Source organism: Rousettus aegyptiacus, unplaced genomic scaffold (genome assembly GCF_014176215.1).
Source record: "Rousettus aegyptiacus isolate mRouAeg1 unplaced genomic scaffold, mRouAeg1.p scaffold_m13_p_10, whole genome shotgun sequence".
Classification (NCBI taxonomy): Eukaryota; Metazoa; Chordata; class Mammalia; order Chiroptera; family Pteropodidae; genus Rousettus; species Rousettus aegyptiacus.
The window spans coordinates 92011768-92028158 of NW_023416285.1; the positions used below are offsets into that span (position 1 = coordinate 92011768).

At 37.0% G+C, this 16391-nt stretch overlaps 1 protein-coding gene across 4 annotated transcripts in view; it reads right to left on the minus strand.

Moving 5' to 3' along the window:
* The window catches only part of PRPF18 (pre-mRNA processing factor 18), a 38244-nt gene extending 26713 nt beyond the window's left edge, over positions 1 to 11531 (minus strand). For 2 of the 4 annotated variants that reach the window (XM_016134403.2, XM_016134402.2), the window contains exon 1: positions 11327 to 11530. In XM_016134403.2, the coding sequence (XP_015989889.1) occupies positions 11327 to 11392 (66 nt within the window). In that variant the 5' untranslated portion in view covers positions 11393 to 11530. Of the gene's footprint in view, positions 1 to 11326 lie in introns of all 4 variants that reach the window. The other 2 variants (XM_016134404.2, XM_016134401.2) reach the window with 2 other exon arrangements.
* Positions 11532 to 16391: the final 4860 nt, after the last annotated feature.

A 16391-nucleotide genomic window follows, 5' to 3' on the forward strand; every position in this document is an offset into this window, starting at 1 on the left:
CCACACCGAGTGTGCTGAGCAAGCTGGGAATCTACCTGCGCCTCAGGGCTGCCCACCAACCCTGGTGTGCTTACCCGTCCAGTTTTCTCTATTGTCTACACTGAGCATTACCCATTCTCCATTCTCTCAAACTTCTCCCTTCATTTCTCCCCTCATTTTCAGCAAGTGACTAAGCCACTCTACAGAGAAACGGGACACCATCAAACAAGAACTTCTCCAAATTCCTCCCAGCACCAGTCCCTTCCTGGATCTGCATCAAGCCCTTCTTCATTTCAGAACGGAGGAGGAGGCCCTCTCCCAGTCTGCCGCCGGTCCCTTCCAGCTGTATTCCAGAGAGCAATTCCTCCTGCCTTTCTCAGGGACGGCTAATCTAATCAATTGTCTATTTTTCTCTTCTGCATCTTCACCTTTTCCCTCCCTACTGGCATGAGACCATCATCACTTAAATATGCTCAAGACTTCACGACTTTAAGGAAAAACTCTCTACTCTTTGCTGGGTGCCATGCTATGTACCATTTACAGCAGAACTACACTAAAATGCTTCTCTGCCCTCTCTCTCCATTTCCTCATCTCCAATTCTCTTTGCAGCCAGCCAATGACTGGGTGTCCCATCTTGGATATTTCTCTTCAAGACATAGGAAAGAAAAAATAAACAAATGAGACTTCACCAAATTAAAAAGTTTTCATAGGGAAAGGAACCATCAACAAAAATAAAACCTACTGAATGGGAACGATACTCACCAATGATACATCCGATAGCCAATATACAGAAGGCACTCATACAATTTAACACCAAAAAACAATCCAATTAAAATGAGCAGAGGACCTGAACAGATATTTCTCCAAAGAGGACATATGGATGGCCGAGAGACATATGAAAAGATGCTCAACATCACTAGTCACCAGGGAAATGCAAATTAAAACCACAATGAACTATTACCTCACACCTGTTAGAATGCCTATCATCAATAAATCAACAAACAAAAGGGAATCCTCACACACTGATGGTGCGATTATAAACTGCTGCAGCTATTATAGAAAACAGTACAGAGGTTCGCCTAAAAATTAAAAATACAACTACCATATGACCCAGCAGTTCCACTTCTGGATATTAATCCAAAGGAACCAAAAACACTAATTCAAAAAGGTATATGCACTCCTTTGTTTGCTGCAGGATTATTTATCAGGATATGGAAGCAAACTAAGTGTCCACTGATAGACAAATGAATAAAGATGTACATATAATAAAATGGCATATTACTGAGCCATAAAAAAGAATGAAATCTTGTCATTTGTGACACCATGGATAGACTGAGGGTATTATGCTCAGTGAAATATACCAAACAGAAAGAAAAATACCAAACGATTTCACTTATATGTGGAATCTAAAAAACAAAATAAATGAAATAAAACAAATAAACTTATAAAGATCATTTTGATGGTTGCCAGATTTGGGATGGGGGGTGAAAAAGGGGAAGGGATTAAAATGTACAAATTGCCAGTTATAAAAACAGTCAATGCGAATAAAATACCTAGTAATAAATCTAACGAAACATGTGAAGGGCCTATATAATGAAAATTATAAGACCCTATTAAAAGAAATTAAAAAAATATAAAGAAATGGAAATATATTCCATGTTCTTGGATTGGAAGAATCAACATAGTTAAAATGACCTTATTATGTAAAGCATTATACAGATTTAATGCAATCTCCATCAAAATCCCATCGGCATTTTTTAAAGAAACAGAACAAAAAAAAATCATCAAATTTGTATGGAAACACAAAAGACCCCGAATCGCCAAAGCCATCCTGAGAAAAATGAACGAGGCTGGAGGTATCACTCTGCCTGACTTCAAATTATACTACAAAGCAACAATAATCAAATGGCATGGTACTGGCAGAAAAACAGACACAGACTAGTGGAAGAGAATCAAGAGTCCAGAAATAAACCCATGTTTATACGGGTAAACAATTTAAAAAAAAAAAAAAAGCCAAAAACATACAGTGGAGAAAGGAAATCCTCTTCAATAAACGGTGCTAGGAAAACTGCAAAGCCACCTGCAAAAGAATGAAACTAGACTGTTGTCTATCACCGCACACCAAAATTAACTCAAAATGGATGAAGGACCTGAATATAAGACCCGGAACAAGAAAATGTATATAAGAAAACATAGGAAATAAACTCGAGGACCTTAGGCTTAAAGAGGATTTTATGAATTTGACCTCAAAAGCAAAGGAAGTAAAAGCTAAAATAAATAAATGGGACCACATCAAACTAAAAAGCTTCTGCATAGTGAGAGAAATCATCAACAAGGTAAAGAGACAACCACCCAAATGGGAAAATATATTTGCAAGCAACACCTCCGATAAGGGCCTAATATCCAAAATATACAAAGTACGCATATAACTCAACAACAACAAAAAAAAATGCAAATGATCCAATCAAAAAACGGGCCCAGGACCTGAATAGACACTTTTCCCTAGAGGACATACAAATGGCCAAAAAATATTTGAAAAGATGTTCAACATCACTAGCTATTAGAGAAATGCAAATCAAAACCACAATGAGATATCATCTCACCCCTGTTAGAATAGCTATAATCAATAGGACAAGTAATAACAAATGCTAGAGAGGGTGCAGAGAAAAAGGAACCTTCGTATACTGCTGGTGGGACTGCAAATTGGTGCAGCCACTATGGAAAGTGGTGTAGAGGTTCCTCAAAAAACTAAGAATTGGTCTACCATATGACCCAGCAAGCCTTCTACTGGGGATTTACCCAAACACTTGAAAACTCATATCCATAAAGATATCTGCACACCGATGTTCACAGCAGCATTATTCACAGGTGCCAGGACATAGAAGCAACCAAACTGTTCCATGATAAATGATTGGCTAAAGAAGCTGTGGTACATGTAGACAATGGAATATTGCTCAGCCATAAGAAGAGATGAAATACTGCCATTTGTGACAACATAGATGGACCTCAAGACAATCATGCTAAGTGAAATAAGCCAGACAGAAAAAGTTGAAAACCACATATCACTTATATGTGGGATATAAACCTAAAAGCGACAAACAAACAGGGCAAACAAAGAGAGATACATGGACAATAGACTACAGGTTACCAGAGGGAGGGGTAAAGGAGGGAGGAAGGAGGCAGATGGAGTAAAAGAGGTCAAACATATGACTGACATTAAAGAATTTAAAAAAAAAAGTCAACAGGATGCAAAGTACAGCATAGGGAATATAGTTAATAATACTGTAATAACTGTGCATGGTGTCAGATGGGTATTAGGCGCACTAGGGTGATCTCTTTGTAATTTATATACATGTCTAAGCACTATGTCATACACCTGCAACTAATATTATTGAATGTTAACTGTAATAAAAAATTTTTCATTTTTAAAAAAGAAAATACACCCATTTGCTTCTTCACATTTGCTTTCATATGCATGAAACAACTGTCGGATACAAAAAAAAAAAAACAACAACTGGTAATATTACCTGCTTTGGAGGAGGTGAACTGGGCAGTTGGGAGTCATAAGTAAAAAGGAAACTTTTTACTGTATACTCTTCGGTATGTTTTGAATTTTGAATGATCAATAAATTTAAATCTTGAAAGTAATTTGCTTTTCATTTTAAAGAGTTATATTGAGAAAAATAAAATATTTTACTTTGTATTATGTGACCCTTTGCTTTATGGCAACAAAAGGTTGTGAAAAACAAAACGTTCCCATCATGTCTCAAATGTCACTCTTTGTATACTTTTTGTTTAGAAATAAAAGAGCAGTTTGTGAGAAAAGCAACTAAAGCATTTTTAATTATAAAGCATTATTTTATAAAGTATATTAAAGGTATACTTTGAAATATAAAGTGCTGTGGATGCATTTATGAATTAAAATTGCAGGATTTTAAAACTCAAACATGGAAACTCACAGATACAGAGAACAAACTGATGGGTGCCAGACAGGAGTGGGGTTTGGGGGCTGGGGAAAAGAGGAGGGATTGAGAAGTACAAACTGGAAGTTTCAAAACAGTTACGGGGATTAAAGTACACACAGGGAATACAGTCAACATGGTAGTAACTGTTCGGTGTCAGGTGAGCACTAGACTTACTGGAGCAATCACTTCATAGTTATATAAGCGTCTACCTACTATGCTGTACGCCCGAAACTAATATTAAATGTTGACTGAAAGTGAAAAAATTTTTAAATTTTAATTGAATTAAAAAACAAAGTATAAGCATCAGTATTGTACCCCTTTTTAGGTAACTCAGGTTAGTTAAAGAGTGATCTAGAAATAGAGCCATAGTTAGACCTTCGGACTCACTCCTTTTACAGTTTTAGTTTCCTTTCTAACTATATTCCAAAATTTTGACTCTAAGTTTCTTGAGTTAACTACAGAATATACATAAAGTCCTACAAACACAAAAGTCTAAAAGTGGCTGGTATGCATTCGAAGACAGCATATGGACTGACAGTTAACTTTCTTTGGATGCTCTCTTAAAGCACCTAACATTTCTGTAGACCTTTCATTCTGGTAGATTTTAAAAACAAATTGAAAAGGGTAAACGTGAACAGTACTTCTTTAAAGACAGAACCTAATTCCTACATGGTGCTTTACAATTGTAACTCTTGGAAAAGGTCCAAGTTGCACTTTCTGAATTATCAAACTGAGATTCATAAGTCTAAAGTACAGAAACCCTTCTACTGTATCACCTGAAATGTCTGCTCATACTAATAAAGGAAAATGAAAATTAAAAACAACATGCAACCATGACAGTTAACATTTCGTTATTTGAGAATCATTATTCCTTCAGTCACGTAAGATTTTTTTGTTTATGTAAATGGATACAAACATCAGCGGTCTAGGAAAAGTCACTGGAGAGCTAACAAATATATGGCCTGGATATGCAAAGCAAGACAGTATGTGTGAGGTCACAAGTCATATGCAGGGTGAACATCTTCTGAAGAATGAAAATAAGCCTTAAAGTGTCTAAAGTAATAACCAAATGGTAGGGCGCACAAACAATTTAAAGAGATACGATGCTTTTCAAAGTGAAAAGAACTGTGAAGTATCGATGAACACTGTTAGCTAGGCAATATGTTCTCAATGATGGCATCGAAAGTAGAAAACTACATCAATATCTACCTTGCACAGGTGAACTATTTGTTTTCTAATTATATGTATTTATATAATTATATACAAAATATATAAAATTACATAATGTTGCAGGAAAAAACATCGATCTTACTAAAACTTTTTAAGATAATAAAGTTAAACATGCACCTGCTATGATCCAAACATTCCACTCCTAAGCGTTTACACAAGAGAAACTAAAGTATATATCATTAACAGGTTTGTGAATACACAAACTGTGTATAATGGTGGAATACTGCTCAGTAACAAAAACAACAAAGTCTTGATACATACAAACACGTGAAAGAATCTCGGAATTAGACTGAATGAATGCGTATGAGAGAACACATTGAAAGAATCTTTCTACATAAAACTCCAGAAAATGCAAACTAATTTAAAGTTACAGAAAGCAGATCTGTGGAAAGGCTGGAAGTGGGGTGCAGGAAGGGGCAGGAAAATGGATTACAAAGGGGCAAAAGGAAATTTTGGGGATGAGACAGACATGTTCACTCTCTTCATTTTAGAAAGTTTCACAGGTGTGCATACATGTCAAAACTCACCAAACTGTACACTTTAAATATGTGTGGTTTGCTGTATGTCAATTATACCTCAATAAAACTGCTTAAAAAATAAACTGAATACCACAAGGAAGAACTACTGAGAACTAGGAGAAGGAAGAGGAGAATGAGGAGGGAGGTGGGAAAAGGAAGGGGTAGGAGGGAGGGATAAAGGGAGAGGAGGGGAGGAGGGGAAGGGAAGAGAGGGTAGGAGAGGGAAGAGGGAGGGATGGGGGAGGGTAGGGGAGGGAGAAGGAAGAAGGTGGGGAGGGGGGAGGAGAAAAGAGGCGAAAAACAATAATGAAAGAAAAATTAGTAGTGGTAGCATTTACAGTGCCTGACTCTAAGACTCACCATAATGCTACAGCAATCGAGAAAGTGTGACCCTAGCATAATGATCTACAAACAGATGAGAACAGATAAAGCACCCAGAATGGAGCCACACTTAAAACAATTACAACTGACCCTTGAACAACATGGACTTGAACTGCAGGGGTCCACTCATATGCAGATTTTTTTCAATAAATACTGTAACTGTATTTTCCTTATGATTTTCTTAATAACATTTTCTCTCCTCTAGCTTACTTTGTTGTAAGAATATAGTATATAACACATATTACATATAAAATACATTAACCAACTTTATCGGTAAGGCTTCCTGTCAACAGTTGGCTACCAGTAGTTAAGTTTTGAGGGAGTCAAAGTTACATGAGGATTTTGGACTACACGGAGGCTCAGCACCCTTTACCCCCATACTAGGGGTCAACTGTATTGATTTTTGACGATGTCAAAATTATCCAAAGGGAAAAGAAAAATAATTTCAGTAAATGGTGCTCAAACAACTGAATGTCCACATGGAAAACAATAAACCACACCCCTACCTCTTATTCAAGAAAATCAATTTAAAAAATTTAACTCTTTATATAAAACCATAAAGCTTTTAAAGACAGTATAGGAGAGTATCTTACTCTCGTAAGTAAATGTTTACAAGTAGAATGGCTTGATTATTTAGCAGGTATGTGTTTATATTTTAAGAAACTGCCAAGTGTTTTCCAACAAGTTATATACCATTTTATATTCCTAGACAGGACACAAAAAATAATAACCATTAAAAAATTGATAAATTGGGCTTTATCAAAATTAAAAGGTTGTGCTTTAAGAAAATGAACAGAAAACCCACAGTCTGGGAGAAAATATTCATAAAACATATCTGGCAAAGGACTGGTACTCATGATATAAACTCCTTCAACTCAGTGTAAAAAACCCAACCAACTGGACTGAAGAATATGCAATTTTACCAGACACTTCATGAAAGATATACAATGGTAAAAATGAAACACAGAAAAATATCTATCATCATGAATTATGAGAAAGATACAAATTAAAACCATAAAGGTATCACAACACATCCACCAGAATGGCTGAAATTAAAAAGACTGACTGCACAAATTGTTGACAACAATGCAGGATATCTAACTCTCACTTTGCTGGTGGACGTGTAACATAGTCCAACCACTTTGGAAAAAGGTCTGCTGGGTTTTAATAAAACTAAACGTATTATGTACTCTATGTCCTAGCAATTCCACTCCTGGGCATTTTCCTAATAAGACTTGTAGGAGAAGGTTCACATAAGAAGAATGGATTAACCAACTGGGTATATACAGACAACAATGCTATTCAGCATTAAAAAGAATAAACAATGGATGCATGCAACATGAATAAAACTCAAAAACATTATTTTAATTAAATCAAGTGGTGCATAAAAGAACACACAGGATTACCCCACTTATGTGAAGTTCTAGAGCAGGTAACACAAACTGACAATGGAAAGAAGTCAAAATAGTGGTTGCTTCTGGGGCACAGACTGACTGAAAGGTGAAATGAGGGTAAAATTCTGTATCGCAATGCAGACTGGGTCATACAGGCACACTTAAAATTCATTAAGTGGCACTTCTGTTTTATTTGTTCATATGTAAATTTTTGCATACACACCAAAAAAAGTATGAATAAACATGGATCACTAGCTGATGATAAGCATGCCAAACTGTTTTGGGGTAAAGTATACCAATGTCCGCTACTTAATTTGAAATGCATAAAGATGAATACATTGTTTTCATTACCCTAAATGCTGCTGAAAAACACCTGTCCACATGGACTGCTGTTTCAGAAGAGCCGCTGCACCTTTAGTCAATTCAGGCGGTGTCCCGGCTTTTTACTATTGATCTGTGACAGCTGGAATAGTAACTACTTAGCTTGTGCGTGCCTCTTGGCAAACCGTGGAGAAGCTAAAATAGCCTGCTACCTATCCTAAACTGTTCTGCCTTGAGGTTTGTTTCTGCATTGCCAGATGAATTTGATGAGTGGATACAGAATGATGGATAGTTAGATAATAAAGCAAATTAATAGTCAAATGTTAATTGCAGGTTTAACTGTAGAATCCAGGTGGCAGGCACATGGGTGTTCACTGTTCAAATTCTTGTGAGTTTCCTGTACTTCTGAAGATTTTCATAGTACAATGTTGGAAAAAAAATCTACTTTGCAGAAGTCAAAATATGCTATCAACATGACAGCAAACCCATTAGTATTTTTTCTACACAGTACTAAAAAAAACTTTTAAAAGCTCCTCACTGCCAAAGAAAGGAGCTGCAGAGGGTTATAGAAGACCGTTAAAAGTAAAGGGATCAACAAGTGTAAGGAAATGCAAGTTCAAAAATGAAAAAGTTCAGCAGAGCTGCAACAATTCTAATTGGTGCTAGGAGGTAATGGGCACAGAGATTTTCGCCAGCACAGAAATTACTAGTTCTTGACCTTTTTGAGTCAGAGATTGCTTTCATAATATCATAAGCAGGTGAAGAGGGGGCGTATATATACATACATGCTAAAATTTTAATAAACTTTTAAAGAGTTGATGGATACTCTTAAGTCCATCTAAAAGCTCCATTTAAGAACTCCTGAGAGTTTTAATTTTGAAATTAGAAGTAAATACGAAATTAATGTGAGACAATTCAGTGTGAAGAGAAAGTGGCCTAGGCCTGAACTTTAAGGAAAACCAACAGTTAAGGGACAAAAAACAAACAATTAAATAACAACCACCAAAAAAAAAAAAAAAAAAAGCCGCCTGTCAAGGAGATCAAGAATAAGCAGCCTGAGTAGCCGAAGGAAAAACAGGAAGCTGTAGGGGAAGAGCTGTCAAAGGAAGAACCCAGGAGCATCGAACGCTGTCAGAAAAACGGAGGTCACTGCCGCCCCCCACTGGAATGGATTCAGTGTAGTCCTGGGGGCAGAAACCATTTTGTATCAGGTGAAAGAATGCAAGGGAATTAAAATTTATTTTAAGAAGCTTGGCAGTAAAGAAAGGACAACTGCTTAAAAACTGAAACGGCTTTTTAAAGATGGGAGAGACAGCTGTATGTTTTGGCGCTGACGGGGAGAAGCCAGGAGAGACTAAAGACACAAGAAGAAAGGATGAGTGATATTAAGGTTCCTGCTGATGCTAAGAAAGACGAGTGGGACCAAAGTGCAGGCGGAAGCTTTGACTCAAGCTGTGATACCTTGTTCACTTATCAGGGGAAAGGGGAATTTCTTGCCTTTTGGCTTTTTTTCTCTGTGGAATTGAACGCATGTTCCTTAAAGAAAAGGTTCAAGCAGTATTTTCTTTGTAATCCTCTGTGGCAGAAAGTAGTATCATGCATATGGGAAACATTCAGTAAATATTGGTTAAAAATAAAAAGCTAAAATTCTACACAAAGCCCTGCCTCATAACTACAAATAATAAAACTGCTAATGATGTCCCAATGAGTTCCTTGAGCAGACTGGTTTTCCACATAAATAGGGCGTTGCATTAAGTGAAGATTCACCAATACAGGGCCTCCAAAGCATTGGTATTCTGGCAATTATCTCAGAGTAGTGACACCAGGCAGAATGTTTTAGGACAGGTGATTCGGCTTATTTTAGGAGCTTCTCCCATTTAACAAGGTATTCACTATTTCAATTATCAGACGGATAGTGAAAAGCTGAGACACCACCTGAACTGACCAAATTGAGAAGACTCTTCTGGAAGAGCAACAGAACACAGGCAAGTGTTTTCCAGCTACAGATAGGGCAATGAAAACAGTTCATTGATGCCCAGCTATTAAAAAAAAGTGAAATAACGGATTTAAACAAATGACTGAATCACATGTAGTTAAGGTAAGAATTGTTTCATTATTTTTTCATATACATATCAAAGCAAAATATAAAAACTTATTTTTTACTGTGGCTGGTACAGTGAAAAAAGTTTGAAAGTTACTGACACTATGATGCAGAAAAAGGCTATAGAGCAACTGATTCTATATAAAATTAAACAGCTGCATATCAAAAGACTCTTCCCATGCGTACAAAAGGAAAAGATGTCCAGTTACACATATTCTCTTACACAGACACACCTTGGAGCTCCTAAAGGTTCAGTTCCAGACCACCTCAAAGCAGTGTCTCAATAGAGCAAGTTGTAGTGGTTTTTTTGCTGGCAGAAGGTCTTGTCTTAAATTTGTTTAAAAAAAAAAACAAAAAAACAAAAAACAAAAACCGCAACATCCATAAAGCGCAATAAAGCGAAGTGCAATAAAACAAGGTATACCTGTATTATTCAAGAGCACTAACCTACCTGATTATGCAAATACACACATTATAAACCCTGAGAGAGCTCAGCTTTTCATGATTCAATTTTCCCTCTAAAGTACTTAGATTTCCACATCCTGGCCCTTCCTAACATCGACTATGCATTCCAACATCTAAATTACTTTTTTCAAATACTCCCAAATCACTCATCAGAAGATCCCTGAGGTAGAGATAAAAACATTAAGTTACAAATATGGACAAGCTTTCCCTCCTTATCTGCTAAATAATATCCTATTTAATTAGCACCACTTTATGGTTTTTAAAGTTTCATTAACTACGAAATCTGCCATCCACCAATCCCACCACACTATATCATAGACACTGAATATACATTACATCCACAGATCTAACCCGATGTTATGTTCTCAAAATGTGGTTCCCAGGTCCCTTTTGAGAAGGTCTGTGAGGTCAGAACTATCATTTGCCTGTTCACTCTGTGGACATTTGCACTGAGGGTGAAAAGCAATTTTAAGTCCCCTGAAGCCTTATTAAGAATCGAAGCAGTGGAACTAGCGTGTACGAGCAGTCACTAACAGTAAAGGCGATGGGGAGGGCAGAATAATATAATAAAAATCCGGATTTTACTAGTAGAAAGGAATCCAAGACTTTCAGAGACGAATTCTGAGCCTGCCCTTCCTCTGTTTCAGTTTGGCACAAACCCTTTGTAAAACCAGAGACGTGAAGAACCAACAGAATTCCGAAAAATACCGACAATTGGGAGTGGGTATAAGAAGCAGTTAGGAAAACTGCGGGAGAATAAGGGGCAGCTGGAAAAATTTTTTTGCCTGTTCTCCTGCAATTCCCCCACTTCCTCCCTAAGGCTCCCGACTGAGGTGGCAACGGGTGGGTGGGCCTGGAGGGGCCGCGCCTGCATCCTCTCGGGGCAGGTCCCCTCACTCCCAGGCCCTCCCCCCACGTACACACATTCAACTCCTCGGTCGCCAACGCCCCCACGACCCCCAGGAGCCTCACCACTAAAAGGTTCCTGTCCTCCACCAGCTGCCGCTTCCGGAGGATCTCCGATTTCAGAATGTCCATCTCGCTGCCCGGGTTTAAGCTGAGTTTCTCTCCCCGGCTCCTCGGACCAGGCCTCACCCCACCAGGAGACCCGAACCTGCCGAGAACCCACCACAAACTGCGAACCCAAATACTGGAGAACAACACTGAAGAGGCCACTTCCGGCGGAAGCTGAGGTGAGCGAGAGGAAGAAAGAGAGCGCCCCGCCTGTTGTGACGGAGCCGCTGTGGATTAGCGCCCCCTGGCGGCGCCCTCCGGCGGCGCGCCTGTCGTTTACCACAGATACAGAGGAACGTGGACTGAAACACGGGCCTCTGAATCTTGTAGAAGTCCACGTGCTTCAATTTTAATGATAATACACCTGCTTGTACCTGCTAGTTTAGGTCCAAAAGCCTCCTCGCGGAACACCTCGAGTATGTTAAGTGAGGCCAGATCCTTACTTATACCAGAAATGCACATCAGAGTTTCTGAAGTTACCTGCTTGCCAACATTAATGTACTAGAGTGAGAAAAATATGAACAGAACTACTCTAATATAGAGTGAGAATTCATTGCTAGCCTACTCAGTTACCTTTAAAGTTAAGCAACTACGTCTATGTAAGTATTTTTCAGAAGTAAATTTGTCTTTCCTCCCTCAGTTCTAGATTGCTTACATATCCTATGATAATTGAACATTTACCCAACCTGAAATAATCATTTTGATCATATATTCAGCGGTCAAGATTTTTTGGTGGAATTATTGGAGATGTAATCAGAAATTCTTTTTTTTTGTCCAACCCAGAAGAAGAAGTAAATTGGGAAGAAAACTTATATCATAGATTTTAATTTTAGAAAGACCCTAAAAACTGTTTGCAATGCCACTGACACTTTAAAACAATGCTTCTTAAGTCATCGCTGAACGATATTTGACATGTTAGCTTTTCCCACTCAAAAAGAAAATAATGTCATTTAGTTCAGTCAATTGATAATGGGTAAAACAGTTTATCAAAATAAAAGATGACAGAAAATTGTTGACCTCAATTAAGAAGTCGTTTTATTGTATACATGTGTATCTGTTGCATCTAAAAGATATCTGACTTTTGCCAGAAATAAATCAACATAGGAAGCTAATTTATTCTCTAACCAAAAATGCTTTGCTAATTTTTAGGACTTTTAAGAGCTTAAGATATTTTACAAAGAAAATGTCCTGGAACTAATAAATATGGTAACATTCTTACACGGATGTCTGTTTTCTGAGTCACTTATAATTCAATAAGTAAATAATAATTTATTAGGATTTTCCTGATTTAGGGATTAGAGATTATGACATGAAACCCTGAAGGATAGACACAAGGGATAATTAACAAAAGGAAAGTTTACAAAGAATGCAAAAAAAAAAAAAAACAGTTGGCCAGATAGGAGAAAATTAGTGTGAACCAGAGAAGATACTAGCTACTGTAAGCAGGCTCCTTTTTAAATTTTCTTGATTTTTGATGTTTATGCAAACATGTGCGTTAAAAGCTTGATTAAGGCCTGAGATGGAAGAGTGAGAAGAATATTTGAACTAGCAAACCGATAAGTAAGCTTTTCACAATAGAAGCGGGAACAAAAGATGACCAGGGGAGTTTAGAAACACTGAAGAGAACCAATCGATCCTGACTCTAAGGGAGAATGTATTGATTTTTGAAATGTGCATCCCATTCCACCACAATAGATTCAAAAAGTAAACTATTGGGTACAACCCAAATGTCCTAAATTAATGAATGGTTAAATAATTTATAGTTCATACATACTTATGGAACATTAAAAATCATTTTTCAAAAAAATATTCAGTGATATGAGAGAGCTCATGATATAATATTTACTAAAAAAGTAGAATTAATAAAACTAGGAATATATAGTCCCCATTTGGTAGGAAAAGAAAATAAATCTAGAAAAATGATTTTTAAAAAAACCAAATATCAGATTATCTGGTGATTCTTTTTTTCTTTATCCCATAATTTGGTACAAATTCCATAATTTTGAAAAATATCCAGATAGCAGCCATTTTGTTCTATTTAATTATTATTGAAAGTCTTTATACATTTTTCAAGTGTAACCACTTTAGAAATTATGTATGATTAATTTTAAATAATACCAACAAAAGAAAGCAGAGGATTAAACAGAGAAGAATTTTTTTAAAATCTTTGTAATTATTCTATGAGCTCTGTACTACCCTAGGCTCTGTGGCCTAATCCAAATATAAAATGTAATTGTACCCTTGAGAAATTTACCAGCTAACTTGGCAATCACCAGCTAACTTGGCAATCAAGAAAGAGCCTGAAAGGGTAAATTAGGTAAAATAAATATGATTTAAGACCATATGGGGGGGAGACTATAATAAAGTATTCACAGAAATTAAAGACCAGTCTTTTCTAAAAGAAGAAATAGTAAAAACTTGATATATGGTTGATGAGATTATTCCTCTACTGGAGTAACTCATCCTAAGAGATTGTATTTTTGGAGGCTGGAATACCAAATTTAATCACATGGCCTGGGTTTGGTTGCTGTCCTAAAGGGTATGTGTAACTTTTTTTTTTTTTTAAGCTATGCAAACAGTGGCCTCCAATCTTCAGAACAACCTAGAAGACTTTTTGAAACCCAGCCTGCCAGCCCCGTCCCCAGAACATCTTGTTCTGGAGGTTTGGGGTGAGGCCCAGGGATCTGCTTTTCCAACAAGTTCCCAGGTGAGGCGGCTGCTGTTGATCCAGGGGCCACACTTTGAGAACCACTGATCTAAAGCATTATTTTTTAATCTTTCTGTGGGAAAAGAAGTGGGTGAGTCAGCAATTTGGTCTGCAGAGAGTCTTGATAAACAAGAGTGGAGGAGGAGGCGCGTGTCTGCAGCATTGCCGTGGGCACCTCTCAGGGTGCCCACTTGCTGGCTGTGATGCTTCTGGAAATTTCCTAATGGAAGAAGGCAGGCTCCCTTTGGATCCAGCTGCCTTCACATGCCTGCTTAGTGTGGTTACGGCGCCGGCAGGTACCTGACCCAATCGGACCAATTAGAGTCCATTCCTTAGGAAATGGACAATGGAATTGAGTAAGGTTCCCAAGATGAGGGAAATATAAAATATGAATTTGAGAGTGGTGGACAGCCGTGTCAGTGGCTTGCTAGAGCCAGACCAGTCCCCACTGAACTGCAAGAGTCCACTGCTAAATTTTTAAGAATTTTGTGAGTCAGCTGTTAAGCACAGCCATTATTAAAGTCGAATGTTTACTTACAATTAAACACACTCCATTATTAACGAAGGTAATAAATACACAAAACCTGTTACTTCTACTTATATTACCACATTTTACTATTATTTATGCTGTTGGAATTAGCTATGATTATTGCATCTTTGTGGTGGAAATACTATATTATGTGGCTACTGTGTATCTTCTCCTGACCCTACACTTGAGGATGCCATATTGGCAGCTCAAAATGAGCCATGGGGGAAGTATTTACACCATAGAAAAGGGCAAATGCTAAAATTCTAGACTTGCTTTGTTGTTTTTGTTGATTGCCTCAACAGAAAGAAATGAGAAATGGAGAAAATGTTAACACAGATTGGGGTTTCTCAACCTTGAGCCAGATAATTCTTCTTGGGGGAGAGGGATGTCTTTGACGCTACCCATAAAATGCCAGTAACACCCCTTTTACAGTGTGACAACCGAAAACGTCTCTGGATATTGCCAGATATCCCCTGAGGAGAAAAATCTCTCTCCACTTAAAAACCACTGATACAAATTAAATGTAAAAATGTTGTGTCTATAGCTGTTACATAGTAAAGAGGACAAAGATATGAGAAGATATTCTTCCAGAATTGGAAAACTGTTATCTGAGCTAGTAAAGATGACTCACATCACTGACGAACGAGGGAAGTTTGGACGTGCCTCTTTGCCGTTTCGCTTTTGTCTTATGACTTTACGCTAAAACATCAAACACCATTCATGTCAGAGCCAGACTCATTCATCAGTTATAACCACAGGTTGGCTCAGGATATAAGTTCTGCAAAAATCGGTTAAAACATTCTGTGAGAATCAATTGGCTATATGGAATTTACAATAAAGATATTGTATAGTTTATTGTTATTTATAAATTGTGTCCTCCATATCCTTTATATCAGTAAAAATTATATGAATATATGAGCATTCTTCTTATTCTCCAGAGAGCCAATTTTTAAATATTCATCAGCATAGCACTGGACATTTTTCACCACCTGCGTGGGCTTTCCCAAATTGTTTAGTAAAGAAAGTTGGAATATCAAAAATAGAAATTAAAACAAAAAAAAATTTTAAATGATTAATTTGTTTTAAAATAACAATAATAAACATATTACACATTAATACAAATAATACATTTTTGTGAAAATTGCCGTTTTCCAAGAATTTAGGCAGAAGAGTGGCGTGCTTTTATATTATTGCAGCTCATTAATGTCTAGCCTAAGTAAAAGAGATCTGGATTCTCACATCTGCTTCTGCATTCAACCTGTCGTAATAAGTTATTTTGTTTGAAGAATATGAAGAAAATGTAGCTTCACAACTATGTAGTTGGAAATGAAGAGTATCTTAATCAAATAACTGTGGACATGCTTCTTTGCTATTATACCCACAAGTGGAAGTTTTCTAAAAAGTTAGTTGTAGTGCGGAATCTAAAACCATATTGATAAACTTTTCACACTGTTACATTAAAAATTCCATTGGTGTACCTTGAACTTTAAATGGCTCTTTTACTCATGCATAATTTTGTAACATCATGATTAATGCAGATCTTCCAAATGTTAACACACTTTATTACAAAATATTTTTTAAATCACATTCATTAATATTGCCCTTCCATCTCACTAGAAAAGCCTTTTAATTATTGGTAAGACATTGAATTCATGGTGCCAGATACAATTGGCCAATTGTAGAAAGCTAATTTTTACCGAAAGCTCATATTTTATCACTACCAACAAATAGAGTCAGTTGTTTTCTCTAAGTGACAGGCTGACTTTGTTCATTAGCAAGCACCCATT